At 42.9% G+C, this 20,426-nt stretch overlaps 1 protein-coding gene across 1 annotated transcript in view; it reads left to right on the forward strand.

The window, feature by feature from the left end:
* Window positions 1-19,822, forward strand: part of sox13 (SRY-box transcription factor 13) — a 50,110-nt gene extending 30,288 nt beyond the window's left edge. Inside the window, exons 2-14 of the mRNA XM_073468851.1 lie at window positions 478-691; window positions 848-950; window positions 3,622-3,708; window positions 5,048-5,220; window positions 5,998-6,066; window positions 6,174-6,285; window positions 9,910-9,986; window positions 10,561-10,726; window positions 12,308-12,438; window positions 14,366-14,471; window positions 15,555-15,725; window positions 17,696-17,912; window positions 19,522-19,822. Of these exons, the coding sequence (XP_073324952.1) occupies window positions 479-691; window positions 848-950; window positions 3,622-3,708; window positions 5,048-5,220; window positions 5,998-6,066; window positions 6,174-6,285; window positions 9,910-9,986; window positions 10,561-10,726; window positions 12,308-12,438; window positions 14,366-14,471; window positions 15,555-15,725; window positions 17,696-17,912; window positions 19,522-19,822 (1,926 nt within the window). The 5' untranslated portion in view covers window position 478. The remainder of the gene's footprint in view (window positions 1-477; window positions 692-847; window positions 951-3,621; window positions 3,709-5,047; window positions 5,221-5,997; window positions 6,067-6,173; window positions 6,286-9,909; window positions 9,987-10,560; window positions 10,727-12,307; window positions 12,439-14,365; window positions 14,472-15,554; window positions 15,726-17,695; window positions 17,913-19,521) is intronic.
* Window positions 19,823-20,426: the final 604 nt, after the last annotated feature.

Below are 20,426 nucleotides of genomic sequence, written 5' to 3' on the forward strand. Positions count from 1 at the left end.
TAAACTGATGGTAAACATTATACCTGCAAAAATCAGCATGTTTGCATTGTCATTGTGAGCATTAGTATGCTGACAGCATTTAGCTTAAAGCACCACTGCTCCTATATACAGCCCCACAGAGCTGCTAGTGTGTCTGTAGTATCATATTAATTGGCTGGAGGTGTCAACCAGCTCTTTTCCAAAAGTTGTTTTAACTTTCACATTGTTAATGTTGCAGGGAGCCTCATTTCTCCCTGAGTAAGTTGACTTGAAACAGACACAGAGATGAACACATGCAGAATGACCCCGCATTATCATTCTGTCAGTGGAATAAACAGTCAGACAACAGTTGCCTCATGTAAAATTCATATGTGAACTTGTTTTTATCTTGATCTTTGCTGTAATGATATCAACTACTAAATAAAAGTTGGCAAGTGCCCAAACCTCACCACACCCAGATGACATTTGGATTTAAAGGCTGCGCTTGTCTTTCAACAGAATGGTTGAGCCCAGCCCTCCAGCGCTGCACCTCCTCTCCGGCAGGGATGTCAGCATGGGTGTTGGTGTCAAAGTGGAGCAGGACGAGTCCGGCGGAGGAGGTGGAGTCATTATCAGTGCTGAACCTCCCAAGATGTCTCCCTCACGTGATTGGTCAGGAAATCATCAACTGGAGGCCCGCCAATTGACACCACCACTCTCCTGCTCACCTTCGGTAAGGATATCACAAAAGGCATGACAGGCAGGTTGTCGACAGGCTGTGAAGGAGGTGTAGTGAGTGTCACAGAATGATATGTCAAAGTAAAACCTGCTTTTCCTTCTCCTGCTCTGATGCTTCGTCAGCTGATGGTCTCTTTCTGTGTCCTGACAGGAGGGCTCTCCAGGTAAAGAGCTGCCTCACAGGCAAAGCCCCATGGGACTGAAGGAGGCCAGGACACATGACAGACCAGAGGGACCGTCTAACTTCAAGGAAGGTCTGTCTGAACTCTTAATATGGTCTCTCTGCTCCACAGTGTCAGGACTAGTTATGATTCTGCTGCCAAGTAATTGTAGTCAGACAGACAAAAGAAGCAGTCCTGGTATTGATCATTTAATGACCTGCACTTTGGTGTAATATAAAACTGAAAAATATATCCTCTTTGTTGAAAGCATAGCTCCTGATATTAAGAAGAAGAATGTTAATTCTGTTTCATTTAGTCTAACCTACCACACAGGATTTTGACAAAATCTTAGCACATGAGGTCTTACTCGCTTTTTCCAGAGCTGTGCTAAACATACTTTTTTGAGAATCCATCAGTGAATTAAGAGCCACTTCGTTATATTATGATGTCATATTCGTCATAACAGTTTGATTAGGGTCAGGCAAGAAAACTACTTGGTTAGGTTCAGGAAAACATTATGGTTTGGGTTAAAATCACTTTGTCACTTCTGTAACTTCAGTTACAAACACTAATACATTACGTAAGTAACTCAGGTTACATTATGGACATGACTGTATTACATTATACCCCTTTTCCACTTGTCAAATAAACTCGGCATTTACACCCGGGTCAGTTGACTCTGCAGTAGACCCGGGTTTTTATTACCTCAGTTTGGTTTTGATCTAAACGTAAGACCTGTGTGAACACGCTAAATTCCGAAGCATGAAGTGATGACGCGTTATCAACACCTGGTGGTGGCGTATGAATAAAGAAGGAATCTGGGATGCGGTCTGTTAAAGACGTTTTATTACTGGACACAGTGTTGGAGGCGGAGCCCCCATTCCTATGAAAGCTGCTCAGTACCTCGATCATCGACCGAGCCAGCTAACTTCTGCTTTAGCGCCCGGCTAACTTGAATGGGGATACAGTTATTTAATTGTGCGGCTCTTCTAGACTTTCCAAATGTTGTTGGACTGAATGGCGCAAATTATGATAGTGAAACGAGTCATTTCGCGGGGGTTGTGATGCTCAAAAGAATTAGCTCATTTTGGTGGAAAAGCGGCATTAATACGTTAAAAGAACTCACTGTTGACTTCTGGTTTCACACTGGACCTGAACAGCAGTCATCTGAATCAAAGTCCTGTGCTTGTTTGAACCCATGCAGACTTTTTGCTCTTCATATTACTTTGCCTGACTTCCTCCTTTGCAGCGGCGATAATTACCACAGCCGCTAGAGGTCGCTGCCTAACAAGAAACATATACAACAATAAGTTTCTGTCAGAGTCGACCTATGGCTGTTTTTCTGATGAGGACAGGCTGGTTGTCTGGGAGAGCTCAATGCTGCTGCATGCTTGCACGCTGCCATCTTACTAGCGAAAGAAAATCATAACCTTGAACAAATATTATGACCAATATTTATGACCTGCAAAACTTTATCATAGTTGGCATTCTAACAAGTTTTGAATGAGTTAGGGAACTACCACTCGGGGAAGCAAAAGTTGGATTACCTACAGTACTGCACGTAGCCTCACTAAAGGTGCCCTGTGGAGTTTACTGGTAAACAAACAAAAAGTTCTGTTTACATTCAGTGATTCTGACCACAACACATTGTGTGAATCTTTAGGGGTCGAACAAAACTACCCAATCCATTTCCTTCCTTATAAAACATTTACAGAGTTTTTTTTAGTAATAAAGTAATAAAGTTTGAAACCTGCATCTTTGCATCCATATTTACCAGCCTGCAGTTACCTCGCTGGTACTGCAGAAATGTTTATCCTGAGCATCCTCATGCATGAAACAAACATTAAAAAAAAACAAAAAACAGCTTGAGGTGCTTGAGGACTAAAGCTCCACAGGGCACCTTTAACATTTGATATGCACACGTTTGATCAAACGAATGAAAAGCGCAGGTGACACACTGTTTAAGGCCTTTGAACAGGTTGTTTCTATACCGCTCAGTAGCATGAGACTTGAAATGAACTTGTATTTCTGAATTCACCACAAGAAGCTTTCACCATTCTTCAACTAATGTTGCATTTACAACATCAGTGTCAGCGCACCTCCACAGCCTGTCTGCTCTCTGCTCCCATTTTATTTCCTTCTATGGAAGTCTTTCTCTCTTTCTCGCACAAACACACATCCATACAATTTTCTCACTGACCAGACTTTGACGACTACATATCTTATGTGTTTAAGTGCACTGCGTTCTGCTGCTATTGAGCATTAAACAATGCAGTCTGCTGAAAATCGATGCATAGAAGTGACGGTTTGTCTGGCGAAGCGAGGCTGTTGTGTTGGTTTCTGAATGGGTTCGGGGGGATCGGGGTCTTTTATTTTTTTGTCTCATTTTGTTCGACACTCACATGCGGAGTGAAAGGCTGCTCTCCGAGCTGCTCCCGAGACTCTCCCTGCCCTCGAGTCTTTCACCAGCCTGCACTCTTCGCCTTCAAATTTTTCTCAAGTTCTCTCCACTAGCTGACCTTGGATTGTTCTCTGTCCAAATATTGATTCACTCAAACACTCAAAACTTCTCCCAGACGCACAAACAACCTCTGCCCTTCGGCACCTCAAATGTCTTCTTCAATCAATGCCATTAGGAAGGCAGAGGAGAGGCTGAGAAAGTAGTTTGGTGTCAGATGGATTTTATTTGACAGAAAATATTTTTCATGCCATCTAGTGCAGTCCAGTGCAGTTCTGCTGAGTACCTGTTGTGTCCTGTTAACAGTAATGCCCACCATTGAGAAGCTGCTGAATGCTGACTGGAAGGAGAAACTTCTGGATAAAAGCACAGTGGGGGCAGGACAACTGAAAGGTCAGCCCTCAGACACTACCAACACCTTTATACCATTTATACACCACTTACTGTACATACCAGCATGTCCAACACATTACTGTTATATACAGTAATACATACTACTGCTACTGCCCTATGTATGCCTTTGCCATGATAAATACACAACAACAACGACAAGAACAACAATAATAATGCTCAGGTCGCATTTTTCTGTCTGAACCTGAACTTGACAGGCGTTCTGTTTTTTTACTTTGGACCCCAACTCGGGCCCGATGCTGCAGCACTGAGTTCGCGGTTACCATGTTGCACAGGCGTTACCATGGTTACAGCTTGCCTGTTTACCCTGACTACAGATATGTGCTGTGTAGCAACTAAAAAATAGTCCCTGCGGTGCGTTAAAAGTGCTGTCACATAGATAACAAACCCAAATACTTAACGGGACATTTAGCTCCAACACTATCAGTTATCACTTAATATCACTTACAACTTATTTTTACACTGTATTTATTTTCTCATGTTTGTGTTTTAATAATAATATTAATAATAATATTAATAATAATAATAATAATAATAATAATAATAATAATTTCACTAAAAGAACTTAAAAGCACCATGTCAATTGAAGTGACCGAACCTGACTCAAACCCATAAATCATTTCTATGTACTGTGGCTGTAATATAAGTTAACATCTAGCCAATGTATCGTACAGTATGCAGTAGACAGAACAAAAGTAAAAACCGTGAATACAGATGGTAGTAACATATTTTTGGCTACTTGGCAGCGTAAACCGGTTGTAAACCAAACACTTTTCAGTCACCTTTTAAGTTGTTTTGGCGAACTTGTTTTTTACACATCCAGCAGTTGGAGGCAGTTTTATGGCTCTATTTTTGCTCTCTACCTACCCTTCGGGAAAATATTTGGCTCTTTAGCTGATAAATGTGCCACTATTTTTACTGCGTCTCTATGCTGTTTGGTGCTGAACAGGTCGTGTACAAGTGGTTTGTTTTAGCCTTTCTCTAACAACAGGTGCCTTCTGTGGTTGAAAACAATGCTATGAGAGCGGTGAGAGTGAAAGGTGCAGCTGAAAAGTTAAACAATGAGCTGAAACTCTCTGTAGATTTTTCACCACGAGCCACACCTTTCACATTGTTTTCACATTGTCACAGCATGAAATGATATTATAAAAACATGAACGATAGCCGCTTTAAAATTGTAATTCATAACACTGCTCACAAATTGTAAAACGTTATAGAGATCCCTTTCCATCCAACTCTGATCATGACACAGTCCACTCTGAAATATACTGTTTGTTCTCAAGCAGTTTTTAGAGAAACCTGCCCCTCTGACCTCCTCCAGGTACCCCAGAGGCTCTGGCAGAGAAGGAGCTCCAGTTGTTGATGATGATCAACCAGCTGAGCGGTCTGAGGGAGCAGCTGCTTGGAGCCCACTCCGAGCAGAGGAACATGGCCGCCTTGCTGCTAGAGAAACAGCAGCAGCAGATGGAGCTGGCTCGACAACAGCAGGAACAGGTAGCACTCAGAGATTCCAAGCATACCATAACTTTATTGAAACATACCCACATGATGTCACTTCAAAACATGAATGTGTCTGCGCTGTCTATTGAGAACTATAAAGGATTATATGAGCCTTTCTGATCAAATAGACCTGGAAACTGAGAATTCCTAAATGAGAAACTTAAAATACCCTTGTGGCAGGTGACATCACTTCTCTATCACTGCTCTATACAACGTTTTTAACGTATGCAGTAGAAGTCTATAAGACGTGTAAACAGACTTTGATGTGTATAGTTGTTGGAGTTTCCCTTTAAAACGTCTCCTCAAAAAAAGCCCCAGCCACCTCAGAACCGGAGACATTTCGTCAAATAGCAACGACAGTCAAAGATCCAAAACTAGAGCTAAGCCAGACTAGAACTAAGTTTCTGACTTTGTAAAAAGGTTTCTGTGTTCCCTGGAAATCTCTCTGTGGTTGCAAAGGTCAAAACAGGCTTCACTTGGAATGACAATGATATAAAACTTGATGAGTTGAAATGTTTCAGCCCCAAAGATTTCACACAGTGAAACCATGAACCATGCTGTTATTTTACAACATACTGTATAACTATTCATATGCTATCTACCTATTGTACAGTGTGAAATTGAAATGTATATTTAGATTCATATGCTCTGCAGTGAGTTACAGTTGGTGGGTTGAGTCCCTGAATGAAGACCACTGGCTACACTGTGTGCACTTGTGTCTGTCTGTCACATACAAAGCGTGTGAGAATGAACATATCTTGTGTGCCTCAGATCGCCAAGCAGCAGCAGCAACTGATACAACAGCAGCACAAGATCAACCTGCTTCAGCAGCAGATCCAGGTCAGCCCTCAAGACCTTTCACACGTCACGGTGCAGAAATCTGTGTTTCAGACAAATGAGGCCAGAACTTGTATGTAAGGTGTATTTGTCCTGCCTCGTCCCAGCAGGTGAACATGCCCTACGTGATGATCCCGGCTTTCCATCCGAACAGCCAGCCCCTCCAGGTCACCTCTGACTCCCAGATGACTTTGCCGCTGCAGCCAATCCCGTGCAAGCCAGGTTAGTCATGAAGCTAGCAGAGAGGTCGCAGACACACTGGCTCCCATTAAACCTTAAATGTATACATACAATACATACTGACTATCAGAATCCTATACAGAATTAGAATTGAGCATTAAACGTTAACAGAGGATCAAAGAGGCGGCTCTCTTATAAAACAAAGACAGTAGGGCTGTGACCTCAGGAATATCAAGATGCAATTTATTCCCAATCTTTGTGTCACGCTTCAGATTCTCACCCGTCCGTACAAATAAAGTAATTAAAAGAGTGAAACCTCAAACAATAAACCAGACGTCAGGCTCAGGGTGGGAAGCTCGAATGCTGGGATAATATTAGTGCTGCTGTGTACCAGGTTGCAAATCGTATAATAGTAGCGAATATGACAAATTGTTGTCATTTCACAACTTTCCTGATTGGTTAGCAACTGAATAAAATATAAAAAATAAAATATGGATGGATGGATAGTGACAATCCAATGGGCCATATTTAAAGGAAAAACAATGTATTTGATAGACTGGTTAGACATCAGCTAATGTTAGCATTCAAACACAAACTAGCTAACATTACCATTTGTTTGCGTAACATGACACGATATAAAAGCTTTAAATTAATTCTAATAAATCAACATACATCTCGGACACATTAACTTAAGCCTGGAAGTGAAACGCACTGGATGTATTCACACAGTAATGTTAGCCAGGAAGTGATTGAATACTAAGGTTAGCTAACGGGTAATCAACAGGTTTTATTTACCTTGAAATGTGGTCACACGGTCACATTTCCACTATCCATCATTTTGTCAGTTGCTGATCAGTTGGAAAGTGGTGAAATGATAACAGTTTGTCAGATTTCCTACTATTACAGGACATTAACAATACCCCAGCATTTGAGCTTCCCACCCTGAGTGTGACGTCAGAGGAAGATGGCCGCTGAGTGAAACATCACCACGTAGAAAAAACTACATTTCCGTTTGATTCATATCGTAATAAAGGGAAGGTGAAAGTCTCGTCATCACTCATCACGGATCTAATGTTTTCACTCGCCCCGGTTTTTAGTCTTTTCATTGGTCAGATGGTTTTCCTAGTGCTCTACTCCAAAAGTTATAATGGCTGCAATTATTTTGTCTTCCATCATAACATACGAGGTGAAGAGTAGAATTACTCCGATTCACATTCCAAAGTAATGTACCTGGAGTTTACGTTTGCACATTGACCAACCTCTGACATGAGCCACTGCAGCGGCCTCATCGGAGCAGATGAGGGGGCTGCATTTTTTTCAGGCAATACTGTCATCTGAACATGACCTTATTTTAGTTGGAGGTAAGTTTTCATTATGGATAGAATAATCAGAACTCTCAGAAAAATAGTAGTAGTAGTCCTGTCCATCTGTATACACCTGAAGCCATTGATAAAGGGCTCAGTAATGTTCCGCCTTCTATTGAGCCTATGTTTTGATAGTTGTTCAAGGTTTGTGGGGTTTTATCACACCTTTCATACTCAATTTTTACATACCAAAGGAGGAACAAACACACGACTTATGTGACAGCGACTGTGTGCTCTGAAGGACAGACATTTTGTGCTGCAAAATTGTGGCCATCAATACGGATCCATTAGTCGCCATGCTGGAGCGAAATACAGGAGATACGAATGTAGGCTTGAGTTAAACAATAAGGCTGATAGTACCTTTCACATGCTTGCTTGTACAGTTAGCAGGCTTTAGAGGGCACCGTTTAGAAAGACACAGCTTTGTGCAGTTTTGCTTTCACGAGTCTTAAAAGCTGTGCTCTTGGGTGACCTTGTCTTCTCTATCTTTTCAAACCTAAAAGACACAAGGCCAGCGTTTAAAACATTGTAGGCGGATGTTAAGGATAACCATTCATTTGCTTTCTTTATTTCAAGAAATGTGTGTATCCGTGTGTGTGAGTGCTTTTGACGGATGTATGTAAAAGAAATGCAGATAGACGGTGTGGGTGTGTGGGCGAGGCCAGCTACAGACATTTTCTCCTTTACTTGAAGATGTGGACGGAGTCAGGAGCTGTCATTTGATTTGGGTGGTGTCTTCTGTTTGTTTGCTTTCATATATGTAGTTTCACTGTTAACTGGACATTTTTATGGGGAGCTTCCCTGGAAGTCAAAACTAAGTGCACCTCATTTTTAGCAATTTAAGTTAATGCTATCGCTAACGCTATGGTGAAATATTTTCCACACCAGAAAGGGGCTTCATGGCTGGCACTCTGAAGAAATCAAGTTCAAATGAAGGAGAATTTACATGTAATTTCTTCAATTTATTACTTTTTTTCAACGCAGTCCAAGCCTCATCCTAAACTGCATTGTGGCACTGACGTTGTTCCATTTATTTCCAGTGTAGCCTGCTCGTTTTGCTGTCGTGCTAATGTTACATTTTAGCCCACAAACTCAGAACACAGCCACATCTTCACCCATGACTTTGCCATCAATGCAGTCCAGTCTCAAATACTTCCACGCATTTCTTCCAGAGGGTTTGGTGTCCAGCTTGACTCACTATTGTCCTCCATTTTGCGCTAATAAAGAGAACAATAGTAGCTTAATTCACTGTTAAATTAGCAAGTCAAGGCCTGTTGTGCTTATACTGTGAATTAGGGTTGGGCTATGTGATGATATACGATGACAGGGTAGAAACAAAAATCAGTTATGTCTCTCATTAAAGATGTTGCAATGCAGTTTATACTGTGGTAACTATCCATTATATCAAAATAAAAACATAATGAAATAAAAACAAACAGAATATGTTTAATATAATATGCCAGAAGAGCAAAGAACGGCTCTGAAGGCTTTTCTCCATGGAAATTTTAAGGCTTCTCTCGACTGACTGATAAACCAGCTGGCGCCACTGGTGGGAGCGTTCTCCTTCTGTTGAGCTGATTGGTTGAAGTTAGCCCGTGATAGACAGATGATTCATCCAATCACCTGTCTATTATTTTTTGAAAGTGTCTTCCAAACAGTTTTGGCTCACTTTGTGTTGGTTCTGTTTCATCCGGCACGTCAGGTAACATGGTTTGGACCACACCCATCTTGGAACTTGGCATGCGTTTTGGTCTCAGCTCCACACCTGTAAAGTCTACTGACTGTATCTTGCATGATAATCAAGCTGTCAAGTTAACAAAATCTGTCAGCAGACAGACCGTCATAAAAACACCTGGCAAAGTCCCAAGTCTTTCCCACTACAATAGGTGTCTCCAGGAACACTGTTTGTCATGATGACACTCAGACTCTCGATGTGACAACTTTACCAGCTGACACTGTCACAGCTGGGTGATGTTTTAAATTGCACTTACTGTATTTAGCATCGCTGCCTCAGGAAAAGCTTGTGAGCTTTTTGAAACAAATGTGACATATCGTTTATACGTATACTTTTATAAATAAACACCATATACATTATTATTGTGTTGAACATGAGGTCAAAATAAACAAGATTAAAAGTGAAAGTGTAAACTGTAGAGATGAGGCTAATGGCCTCTGACCCTCGCTCTCTTTGATCTGACTGGTGTGCAGAGTAGCCACAGTGTATATTCAGTACATTTGTATCAAGTGTGAGTATCTTTCGATAAAAATGTTTTTCATACTGAAAATTATACACCTTCCACAGCCGTGGACTATCCCATGCAGCTGCTACAGAACCCTCACTCCACCCCCGTCAAGAGGAGCAGTGGTTCCTTCCGACAGGTACGACATCATACAGCATGTGTGTTGTGTGCGTCAGCCATCCCAGTGTAACAAACTCATTTCCCATGTCCTTTGAATACAAACATTTCTAATGCATGGGCCTACACCTTCATTATAGAGATAATAGCTCCGAACACCACTGTTTGTTTGCTGTACAGTGTGTGTAAGTACATGTTCTGTATGTGTGTGTACTTTTAAGGAAAGTGACACCCTCCAGATTAAACACATAATGTACTTTTCCTGTACATGAGAGGCTAAAAAAGCTTCTTGAACACACCACACCCTCTGTTCAAAGATTTAATGTGTGTGTTATAGGTGTGTGTGTGTGAGGTTGTTCTTGCCTGTGTGTGTATGGTTTTAAGCGGAGATAGACCAACACAGCTTAAAATAAACAAAAGGGAAGAGAAGATGAGCTGAACAAGAAGACAAAAGACCAGAGACGCTACAAAGGTGTGACAGATGCGCTCGGACATGCCAAATCTTCCGTGCATAACACACCCTTAGCCTGTGTGGTTAAGCCTGAATGTGTGTAAGTGGCCCCACCCCTGCTCATCTGCTCTCACTGTGTGTTTAGGAAGCCAGTCAGCCCTTGAACCTGACCTCCAAACCAAAGGGGCTGGAGCTGGGGAAAACACCCAGTCCGCAGAGCCTGGAGCTGGGAGCACTGGCGCTGCAGGGGGCCTACAGGCCCAGAGATCTCCACAGAGAGGTGTCCCACAGCCCGCCACGATCTGCCCTCAGTGAGTTATACTGACGCTAACACTGCTGTGATAGAAAGTGGGAATTTGTGATCCCAAAGGGGGAAAAACTGTTAAGTCAAAGTTGTAACAGTTTAAACTGCTCACTTTGGGTCTAAGAAAGGCCTTCTTCAGGCTGTAAAAATGTTTCTTAAAGGTTCCTGTGCAGTTTCTTACCACTAGGAGTGCTTTAGAGAAATGCTTTGAGAGTCTGGCCCCAATTTGTTAGTATCCTGGTGCCATTTTGTACCCAGTCCTGCTGACATTTTAAAGGGTAACTCCATCAATTGTACACATTAAAGTGTGTTTACAGGTGGCTCTGTGGCCAGGTGTTGAGCACGGAGAAGAATGTGTGGAATACAAAAAGCTGGTGCCTACATTACCCACAATGCAACCTGGCCACTGAGTGATATCACTGAGCCAATTTATCAGATGACATGCAGCTTCCTCTGAAGCCACAAAAAGGCTTTGTACTGCTTTTTCACTAACGCAGTGCTCTCCAAGACCTGTGAACACGCTTAAATGTTACCCTTTAACATTCCACTGGACATTTCACTGTTTAATAACAGCAGTAACACACCAACAACTGTATCAAATATGTCAAGTTGCCACCAAAGTCAGAGAAGAAGCTTTCAAATTCTTCCACAAATTGTCTCTGAAGATGTTTTCTGAAGAGGGAAAAGCATTCAGCATGTTGAATAGACCTCAAGGATACATACATTTCAATTTGATGAGAAACACTGATGTAAAGGTAACTTGTTTGCAAAGGTCTCCAGTGGATACATTTAAAGTCACAATGTGTAGAATTTCTTCCCATTTATTAAAAAAATGTCTAAATGTGATAGCATTTCTGTATTTGCGGGGCTGCTGCCGCTGCTGCTGCTGCCGCCACGCAGACGCAGCAAAGCAACAACAGACAAATCAGAGAGTGCTTCAGTCCAAGGAGAAAACACAGTACTACAGTAAAAACCTCTAACAAACATGTACAGTAGTTATATTCAAAGCAAGCATGTGGGTTATCGCTTTAGATGTGCTTAGGAAACAGAAAGAGGCTATTTGGACCTGTTTGAATATGAATTTATTATTTTATTAAATTATTTTCAATGAGTTGCTCTTCATAGACGTAATGAAAAGAGAAAAAGAAGGGGAAAAGGAAATACAGATGATATACAGATGTTGATTTTTGTTTTTTGTATGTGAAAAGCACAAAGACATTGACTTTCCCAAGAATGACATGGAGCAAAACACAAAATATATAGTACATTTGAAAATATGCCGACCCACCAGCAACAGCCGTGGCCGGAGGGATTAGTTTTCGGGTTGTCCATCTGTTAAATTCTTGAGAACATGATTTCTGATCACCTGTAGGGACTTTCTTTGAATTTTGCACAAACTTTCACTTGGACTCGAGGATGAAATGATCAGGTTTTGGAAGTTGTAGTTTATATTCAAACTTTTAGGAGTTAGGAGAGGGAAGACTGTTAATATCTTTGATGTGTCTATAGGAGGACTTTAGATGTTAGCTCTCTTTAACCCTTTGACTTCCTCCGCCTCATTTTGTTTGTCCCGTGTTTTCGTCTTCAGGTTTCCTGGGAGACGGCGATGTGGTCACCCAGGCCATCCATGATGCTCAGCTGCTCCTGAGGAGCCACAACACCGGAGGGCGAGAGAGGGACAGAGACAGGGAGAGAGAGAGAGATGGTGGCAGAAAGATGGTGAGCTGAACTACACAGTCCACACACACTCACATGGTTTGTGTGTCCAGAGCCGATGTCAGATGTGCATCTCATTACATAAACATGATGGCAAATTTGCATTGAAATGTTCACCTGAGGCACTAAAACAGAAAAGTCCACCTGCCAAGGATGTTACATTTAGAAACTGGATACAGCGTCGGAGCCGGGAAGTCAAGCTTTTTTGTCTTTGTGCATGAAGCCAAGACCCCCCCGACTCAAATTCTGATAATCAAGTCAAGTCATTTCACGGGGGGGGGGGGGTTGTGACGCTAAAAAAAATGTATCCACCGTACAGCTGCTTCTTTCACAATGTAAGCTTGAGGGGAAAAAGCGGCAGTGCATCATGTGACGTTGTAATTACACAGTTTGGCCACCACAAACGTTGGCTTCAAAGCCGGGCACTCGGGACCTGCTCCCTCTGCAGATACAAAAGGCTCATTCTAAGGTCTCCAAAACACAACAGCTCTTAGTTTTAGGTGATTATACACTGATGAAAATATCCTGTCTGAATATTATCTTCCATTTCTGCCAATAGATCCTCCTAAATCCTGCACACTGGACCTTTAACAGATAGGTGATCAGGCAATATTATGTATTTTATGTCTAAAATTCCCATTTTCATATTTAACCACTCAGAGAATTGAAAGCCTTGGAAACTGCATATTGACATTTCATAATTGAATTACTTTATGATGAGAAATCTGCCAAACTTTAAATGCGAACAGCTGGAGTTTGTAATGCCGTTGCTAACTGGACATAAGTCCGTCTCTTTCTCTGACTGAGACCTAGAGGTCTAATCGGGGGTCAGAGTCAGGTTTAGGGTTACAGGAGTCATGAGCATGAGGAGCCTGAGGGGTTAAACCAGCTGAAGAATAGCCCAGCTGTAGTGTAACCACACACAGGAGCACATTTTAACAGCTCGGTATTTTAGCTGTTGCCTTCTGGAAAATGCTGTTAAGTAAACACTGTATGGAAAGGATAAAGCAGTGTTGTCTCTGTTGTTTCCATGATTAGTGACTGACAGATAGTTTTAACTGCTCTTATTCTGCAGTGAAAAAGTACAAAATGTTGTTTTAATTACACACGTGACTTTAGTCATACCGTGAAGCAAATTATGAACTTTGTAGTCACAGATCTCACCTTTGCATCAATGTAAATTAAATTGTTTTGAAGCATCTTAACATGACGTATGTCTTCGAGGACCCGGCAGTAAAAACTGTGTTATTTTTTGTTTTGGTTCTTGTAAAAATTGTCTTCTATTCTGGTCTTGGTTTTTGATTCTTTGAGGTGGCTGAAGCTTTGGTCTCGTCCTGGAGCAACAGCTGTTGCAGCCTCACAATACCACAAAGGCCTCAGTGTGGCATTGAGTGAGCCACCTGCCCTCTCTCTTTGTCCACAGTAATACTGTACTGTGGCTCTCCTCCTCCTCTCCTCCATTATCCTGCTCCATCTCGCCGCCGCTGCTGCTTTAACACCAACACGGATGACTGACCTATTTTGGTCTTACACTGCGCTGCGCGGGGATAAATAATGTTTTACAGCACGAGGATGGATGGTGTGATAGTTTTGCAAATTCACAGTTGTTACATTCCCAACTCTGGCTTTTCTCCTTCACCTTTCCTCCCTCAAACAATAAACACCATTCTTCCTCCTCTGTGGCGTTGTCATTTCCTTTCTTTGCATTTACAGCTCTGCATTTAAACAGCAGCTGATATGGCGAGCGTGCAGTTTCTTTACCTTAAATAGCTCTCAGTGTAGCACATGCGTGCCTCGAACACACCCCCTTGAACATCGGGTCATCTTTTAACTGCAGTGGAAATTCAAATCGTCCCTTTGTGCTCCGGTGTGAATATTTGTGTGACTTCATGGCTGACTTCATCTGTCTTTATCTTCTTTATGTCTGCAGGAGTATAAAGAGTCTCCCCGCAGAGAGAGAATTTCTCACCCCGAGCAGGGCGAGGACAGACACGGCCTGCCGTCCACTGAGGACCACCTGAGCAGCGACTCGGAGGGTGAGCGTCCCTGGAGGAGCCTGTTTAAATAATGATGGCCCTATCTTCACTAATATAAACATGATTATCAAATGTGTGTCCATACATGACTAGTGTATGTTAATGGCAGTATACTTAGAAGGTAATTTGTTTATTACAGGGGGGCAACCTCGCCCCTCCACTACAGACTAAACTTACAGCTAAATGGGGGTTTCAGAGAAACTCAAACCGTTTCCTCAGGCAAAGTTCTACGTCATTTCTAACTGCCGTTAGGATGTTTTTTCTTGTGCCCTCAGTCCTGATTTGAGTGGGCATTTGCTCCAAACACGAGTAGTGCACATCACAATACCACTTTTAGTAATTGCTCCAGTCTCAGATATGAGTCATAATGATTTTGAACTGCCTGTGGGAAGAATCAACGTCTGAGAGTCCATTCTTGATTTAAAGCTCTGTTTGTGCTGTTGATTCTCTCCTTTGACTCCGATACACACTGATTTGATTGGCTGAGTAGATTCACCTGAGTGATTTACAAGACATGCAATGGTCAGTGAGTTTCCTGGGCTGCCGGTGCTGTAAAGGCTAGCAAAGCTGTGCCAGTTTTAATAGAAATACTCAGTCAAAATGTACTGATTCTCTATAATTATATCAATATCAGTATCAGTTATAGGTCCGGGTACAGACAGCGGCCCACCCTTATCCCCTTACAAATCGCCTACTGAGTTTACCATTCTAGATACGATCAAAAATCACTTATTGTTGTCCCTCAGAGAACCAGATTGACATTTAGATATCTAAAAATAACCTCCACCACCTCCAGATTCAGCTGTATCAACCACACACCATCATCTCATTGAAGCTCTAATGAGAAGTGGAACACAAGTTTCTGGTACAGACCGTGGGTGGGGAAAATGAATCATAGCTACGTGTGTAATCGGATGTTTGTGGGTGAAGCTAAACTTCCTTCAATGGGGAAAGGTTAAAGGTGTTCCCCACTTAAGCGCCGTGACAGAAAATGTTATAAGAGATATTTAAGGAGGAGTGAGTAACATGTTCCAAACCCAGCAGTTTGGTGTGGTTCTCTAACTGTAGTCCTCTTTCCTGTAGGTGCCCTGCCCAGCGCGGTCCCAGGCAGCTACGCCGAGGCCCGGCCCCCTCCCTCCTCAGGCCACATCAAGAGACCCATGAATGCCTTCATGGTGTGGGCCAAGGACGAGCGCAGGAGGATCCTGCAGGCCTTCCCCGACATGCACAACTCCTCCATCAGCAAGATCCTGGGTGAGCCTAGCACTGGGCAGGGGTGGGTTTCACTCTGTGCCTCTATTCTGAGACGCTGCCTGGCACATGAGAGGGCACGAACAGCCACCTGCTTCTCCCACCAGACACACACACACACACACACACACACACACACACACACACACACACACACACACACACACACACACACACACACACACAAAACAGACACAGGCACTGGCTTGAATCCCTTTCCTTGGACCAAACATTTACATTCCTGTCTATTGTGGAGAGATTGTTGTTGTGAGCAACCACCCTTAACACGAACACACACATGCACGCATGCACGTACGCACACACACAACACACACACGCAAATGAGTAACTAATTGCGACATTAATACATCATCTCAATCAACAAAGAATATTTTTTCAAACTCTGAGATCATGTTTCTGCCAGTTTTCACACCAATTACTGCAGCAGCTATTCTCACACCTTCTGCCTGAAGACGTGTGAACCACACCTTCACCCAGAGAGAAGAACTTGATCCATCAAAGTGTCTTTTGGTCTTCTGGAAATAATTAAAAAGATCTGCCTTGTCATGTGCCACCATGGTAATAAAAACTTCTGACACCGCGATAAAGTGAAATTAATCCAAATGTAGTGGTCATTAATAAGAATGGGAAATTCTATCTGTGTAACTTTTGAAAGAAGAAATGACACAGTGTTCCTTTTACAAATGAAAAGATGAATTTAGAAGAATGAAACACAGTTCTGCTCAGGTGAATCCACTCTGCCACAGCCTCGACTCTCTTCACTACCTACCTTTCAGCGGCCCTGTCACAAAAGTTTAATAAGAATTTAACATGTCAAATCTCACCAGGCAGCTTTGCTGAGGCTCACTCAGTCTGCGTCTCACTGTACTTGTGAACCATCGTCACTTATGGGCCAAGAACCGGCCAGTCTGACTTTAGCCAAAAGGTCTTAATGCCACAAAGTGTTCTTGACTTGTGTGAACTTGGGGTCATTTTCATACTTAAGCTGTCACCAAATGTAGTTTAAATGTATTTCTTTAGTTTAGATGTCAGTTTATTATGTGTTCAAACTTATCCTGAGATATAAAGGCCTGCTCACATGGCGAGCTAAGTGCAGCTAGCAGCCCCTCACACAAGCAGCTGGTCAGTGTCTGTGCTGATCCCCGAGTGGCTCCACAGAAGATAGGATTCCTTTTAGAAGATAAACTTCAGTCTCCCACTCAAAATCTAATATTTCTCGCTGACCAAGTTGTTTTTTCTGACGGTGAGAGCAAAAGTTGGTGTTTTTACTGGGCAGCTGACATAGCAGAACATTTGTACAATGTTATTAATATTTAAAATCGATTACAAACTGACTGCATATTTTGAGAGTTTGGACTCAAGTTCACTTTAAGTTCCTGAGAACAAAGAAGAATGCAGTCTCACATGCTGTGTAATGAGAAAGTCCTTATGAGAAACGTTTGTCTTTAACTGGTTCACTATAACTTCTGGGGAAACGTCAGATGATACATCAGAGAGTGAGGCAGGAAGTTGAAGTGAAGAACGTGACTTTAAAACATTACCTCGTCTGTGAGCGGCTCTGCCTGAGTCACATCAGCAGTGGTGGTTGTGTAACAACAACCACAACAACTGCCATGATCCCATGCTTATTCACAACCTCATTAAAGTCAACATGCAACAAGGATTCATGGATCAACTTGTTATTGAAGACTTTTTTTTACAGCCACCAAGACACCCTTCAAAATGATTTATTTTAACTAAAAAGGGAAAAATTAAATTAAATAATAACCTACAAAATCTTTGAATGCCTAAGACTAAAGCTAACGCACACAAATTTAAAGCAAAACTAAAATGGACACTCTAATTGAACATTTTAAGCATGTTCTCTTCTTCCTCCTCTGTGAATTAAGTCGTCTCCACTGTCGTTAACGCTTCTCCTCATCCTCCTTGTGCCGTTATGTCGTTGTGTTCAGGCTCCAGGTGGAAGGGCATGTCCAACCAGGAGAAGCAGCCTTACTATGAAGAGCAGGCGAGGCTGAGCAGGCAGCATCTGGAGCGCTACCCCGACTACAAGTACAAACCTCGGCCCAAACGGACCTGCATTGTGGAGGGGAGGAGGCTGAGGGTGGGCGAGTACAAGGCCATGATGAAGAGCCGTCGTCAGGAGCAGAGAGCGACCTACACGCACAGGTAGAAGCCAAGCGCGCTCGCAGACCAACATGCTTCACAAAACTTTGCATAAGCCCAGAGTTTGTCCTTGGCAGGCGGCGCTGACAATTCACTCCATTGACAAGAGTTTGCTCTGCACCTCCACACAGAGGAGACAATGTCTGCAGCTCCCAAAGCTCTTTATTCATGAAGACACAAACAAAAGTCGAGTATTGAGCCAGGCTGTTTTCAGTTTGTCCTCGATGTTGAATAGCATCCCTCACCATTGTTTCCTCCAACTCCTCCAACTAGTTAAGCTGGAGGAGTTGGAGGGAACTGCTAACAGCGGTTGGGTTTGGGTGTTTTTCTGTTTCAGTGTTGTTTTTCCTTGTTTCACAGATACACGTAACACATTTGTCCTTTTTCTCACTATTTTGAGAAATAAAAAAATCAGTATTAGAAACATTAAATGTCACACTGTAATTACGATTAATTTAAGAGAAGAAGTTACCATACACTGTTTATACTGTACATATCAGTTTGGTGCAGTCTTGCTGTGGACAGGCATTTAAAGTAGTTCCTAAGTTCAATCACGACCTCACATGCAGTTAACCAACAGGATGCTCACAGCTGCCATGTTGAAAAAGGAGAAAAGATATCTTGTATCAACATTGGTACGCCACCCAGGCCCACTGTAGGACTGTTGGTAAGCTAGCCCAACTGGTTTTGACTTTCAGAGAGAAATACTGGCACAATCTTCAAAATGTTACTGAACACAAAAACACACGACTCTCCCAGATAATATCATGATCATACAGGTCAGGGTGCCCAAACTTTTCCTTTGGAGGTCCAAACTGAAACCTAATGGTGGTCCACGGGCCTAATGAAAATACCTGTTGTTCTGTATTGTTAAGATGTCAAATGGTCAAAGGAATCCAAGTTCTCTTAATTGATCGACTACCTGCGTTCCTAAGAGTCTCCTTGATTTCTAATAATCGGTATCGGCCCTGAAAAAGCCATATGGGTCGACCCCTGCTTGCTAACTCTGGGCCAACTCCATGAGAGAGCAGCTGTCTGATGCACACAACGATGGCAGCACCCATGTGGAGGGTGAGAGATGTACATGTAGACTACAGTATTTGTATCAGGCGAGTGAATGAAATATTTAGACACGTTTCCAAGTATGAAAGCACCGTACAGGAAATGGTGTATAATGGCGTCCGTTACCTCGTGTGTTATTTCCCCTTCTCTTTTTCTTTTCTATATGTAAAGAGGCCACACTGCTGAGAGGTCACATGTGTACGCTTGCCAAAGAGACGTCAGTTTGTTTACAGTCAGCCAAGTTTCTTTTTAACTTTTGCCGTCCCTCACCTCCGTCCCCTGGAGGTCAGAATTTGGACATTTCAACTGGGAATTTCCGACCTCGACTCTGACAGGAAATAAGCATAAATGACCCAATATTTCTTGCCTAAATGCACCTTGGGAATTGTTTTAATACCCACAAGCTTATACCAGAACTCACTACATTTTGTAAATCTTTGCGCTAATGATTCAACTGGGACCTGTGAATATCATCTAACTGCTGAATCAGTAGAAACAAACTGAAGTGAATTCATGCTGACCTCACGCGTGTCACTTCCTGTCCTTTCAGTCAAACGGAGCCACAGCAGATGCACTACTCCCACAGTGAGGGCCAGTACCCGCCCGGAGGCACCGGCTCGGTCTCAGTGGCCACCATGCCCTTTCACCCTGCGTTACTGGAGCATTACCTGCCGCAGGTCCCGCCCGCATCACGCCGACCGGAGGGCCAGGCCGCGCCCACTACACTGCCCAGAGAAAGTGAGAGGGAGCGAGAGAGGGAGAGACAGAGGGAGCGACCTCCATACAGCGAAGGAGAGGAAAGCGACGGGGGAGAGAGGAGCGAGGGGGAACTGGTGCTCCTGACAGACTGAAGGAGGGGGGGAGGGACGGGAAAAGAAAATGGAGGTGAGGGATGAGAGGGGAGGGGAACTGAGGAGGAAGTGTGCTCTTTGTTGACTGACAGTCAGAAAAGAAGGATGGAGGATGAACAGGGGAGACGGAGAGAGGGGTTGGGTTGTCACTGAAAGAGAAAACTGCGCCTCTGTTAGGCAACAGTGAAGAGATGTAATACGTCACACTCACTGCCTTGTACATTTCAGTGAAAACCTACACACACACACACACACACACACACACACACACACACACACACACACACACATTAAGGCAAGCTCTTATCTTACTCATTTCCCTTCATAGACATGTCATCAGCTGCTTTGTTTGAGAATAAAGAAGGTATAGTGAAGTTATAATGCAGAAGTTTTATCGTTTAATCCCTTCTGCTTCTTGTTTCCTCCCACGTGACTCCTGGCAGACTAAACAGGGATCAGATTCATTGGAGGAAAAGTGTAAAAACAAACGGTGCAGGTTCAACAGACTCCATGTTTCACCTGTCAGACAGCTGAGTAACTTCTCTCTGGTTAGAGCAACAGGCCTGTGACAGAGCTGTTATCAGTATGTCAGTACTGCCCCCTG

Source organism: Pagrus major, chromosome 6, assembly GCF_040436345.1.
Source record: "Pagrus major chromosome 6, Pma_NU_1.0".
In the NCBI taxonomy this organism is placed as follows: domain Eukaryota; kingdom Metazoa; phylum Chordata; class Actinopteri; order Spariformes; family Sparidae; genus Pagrus; species Pagrus major.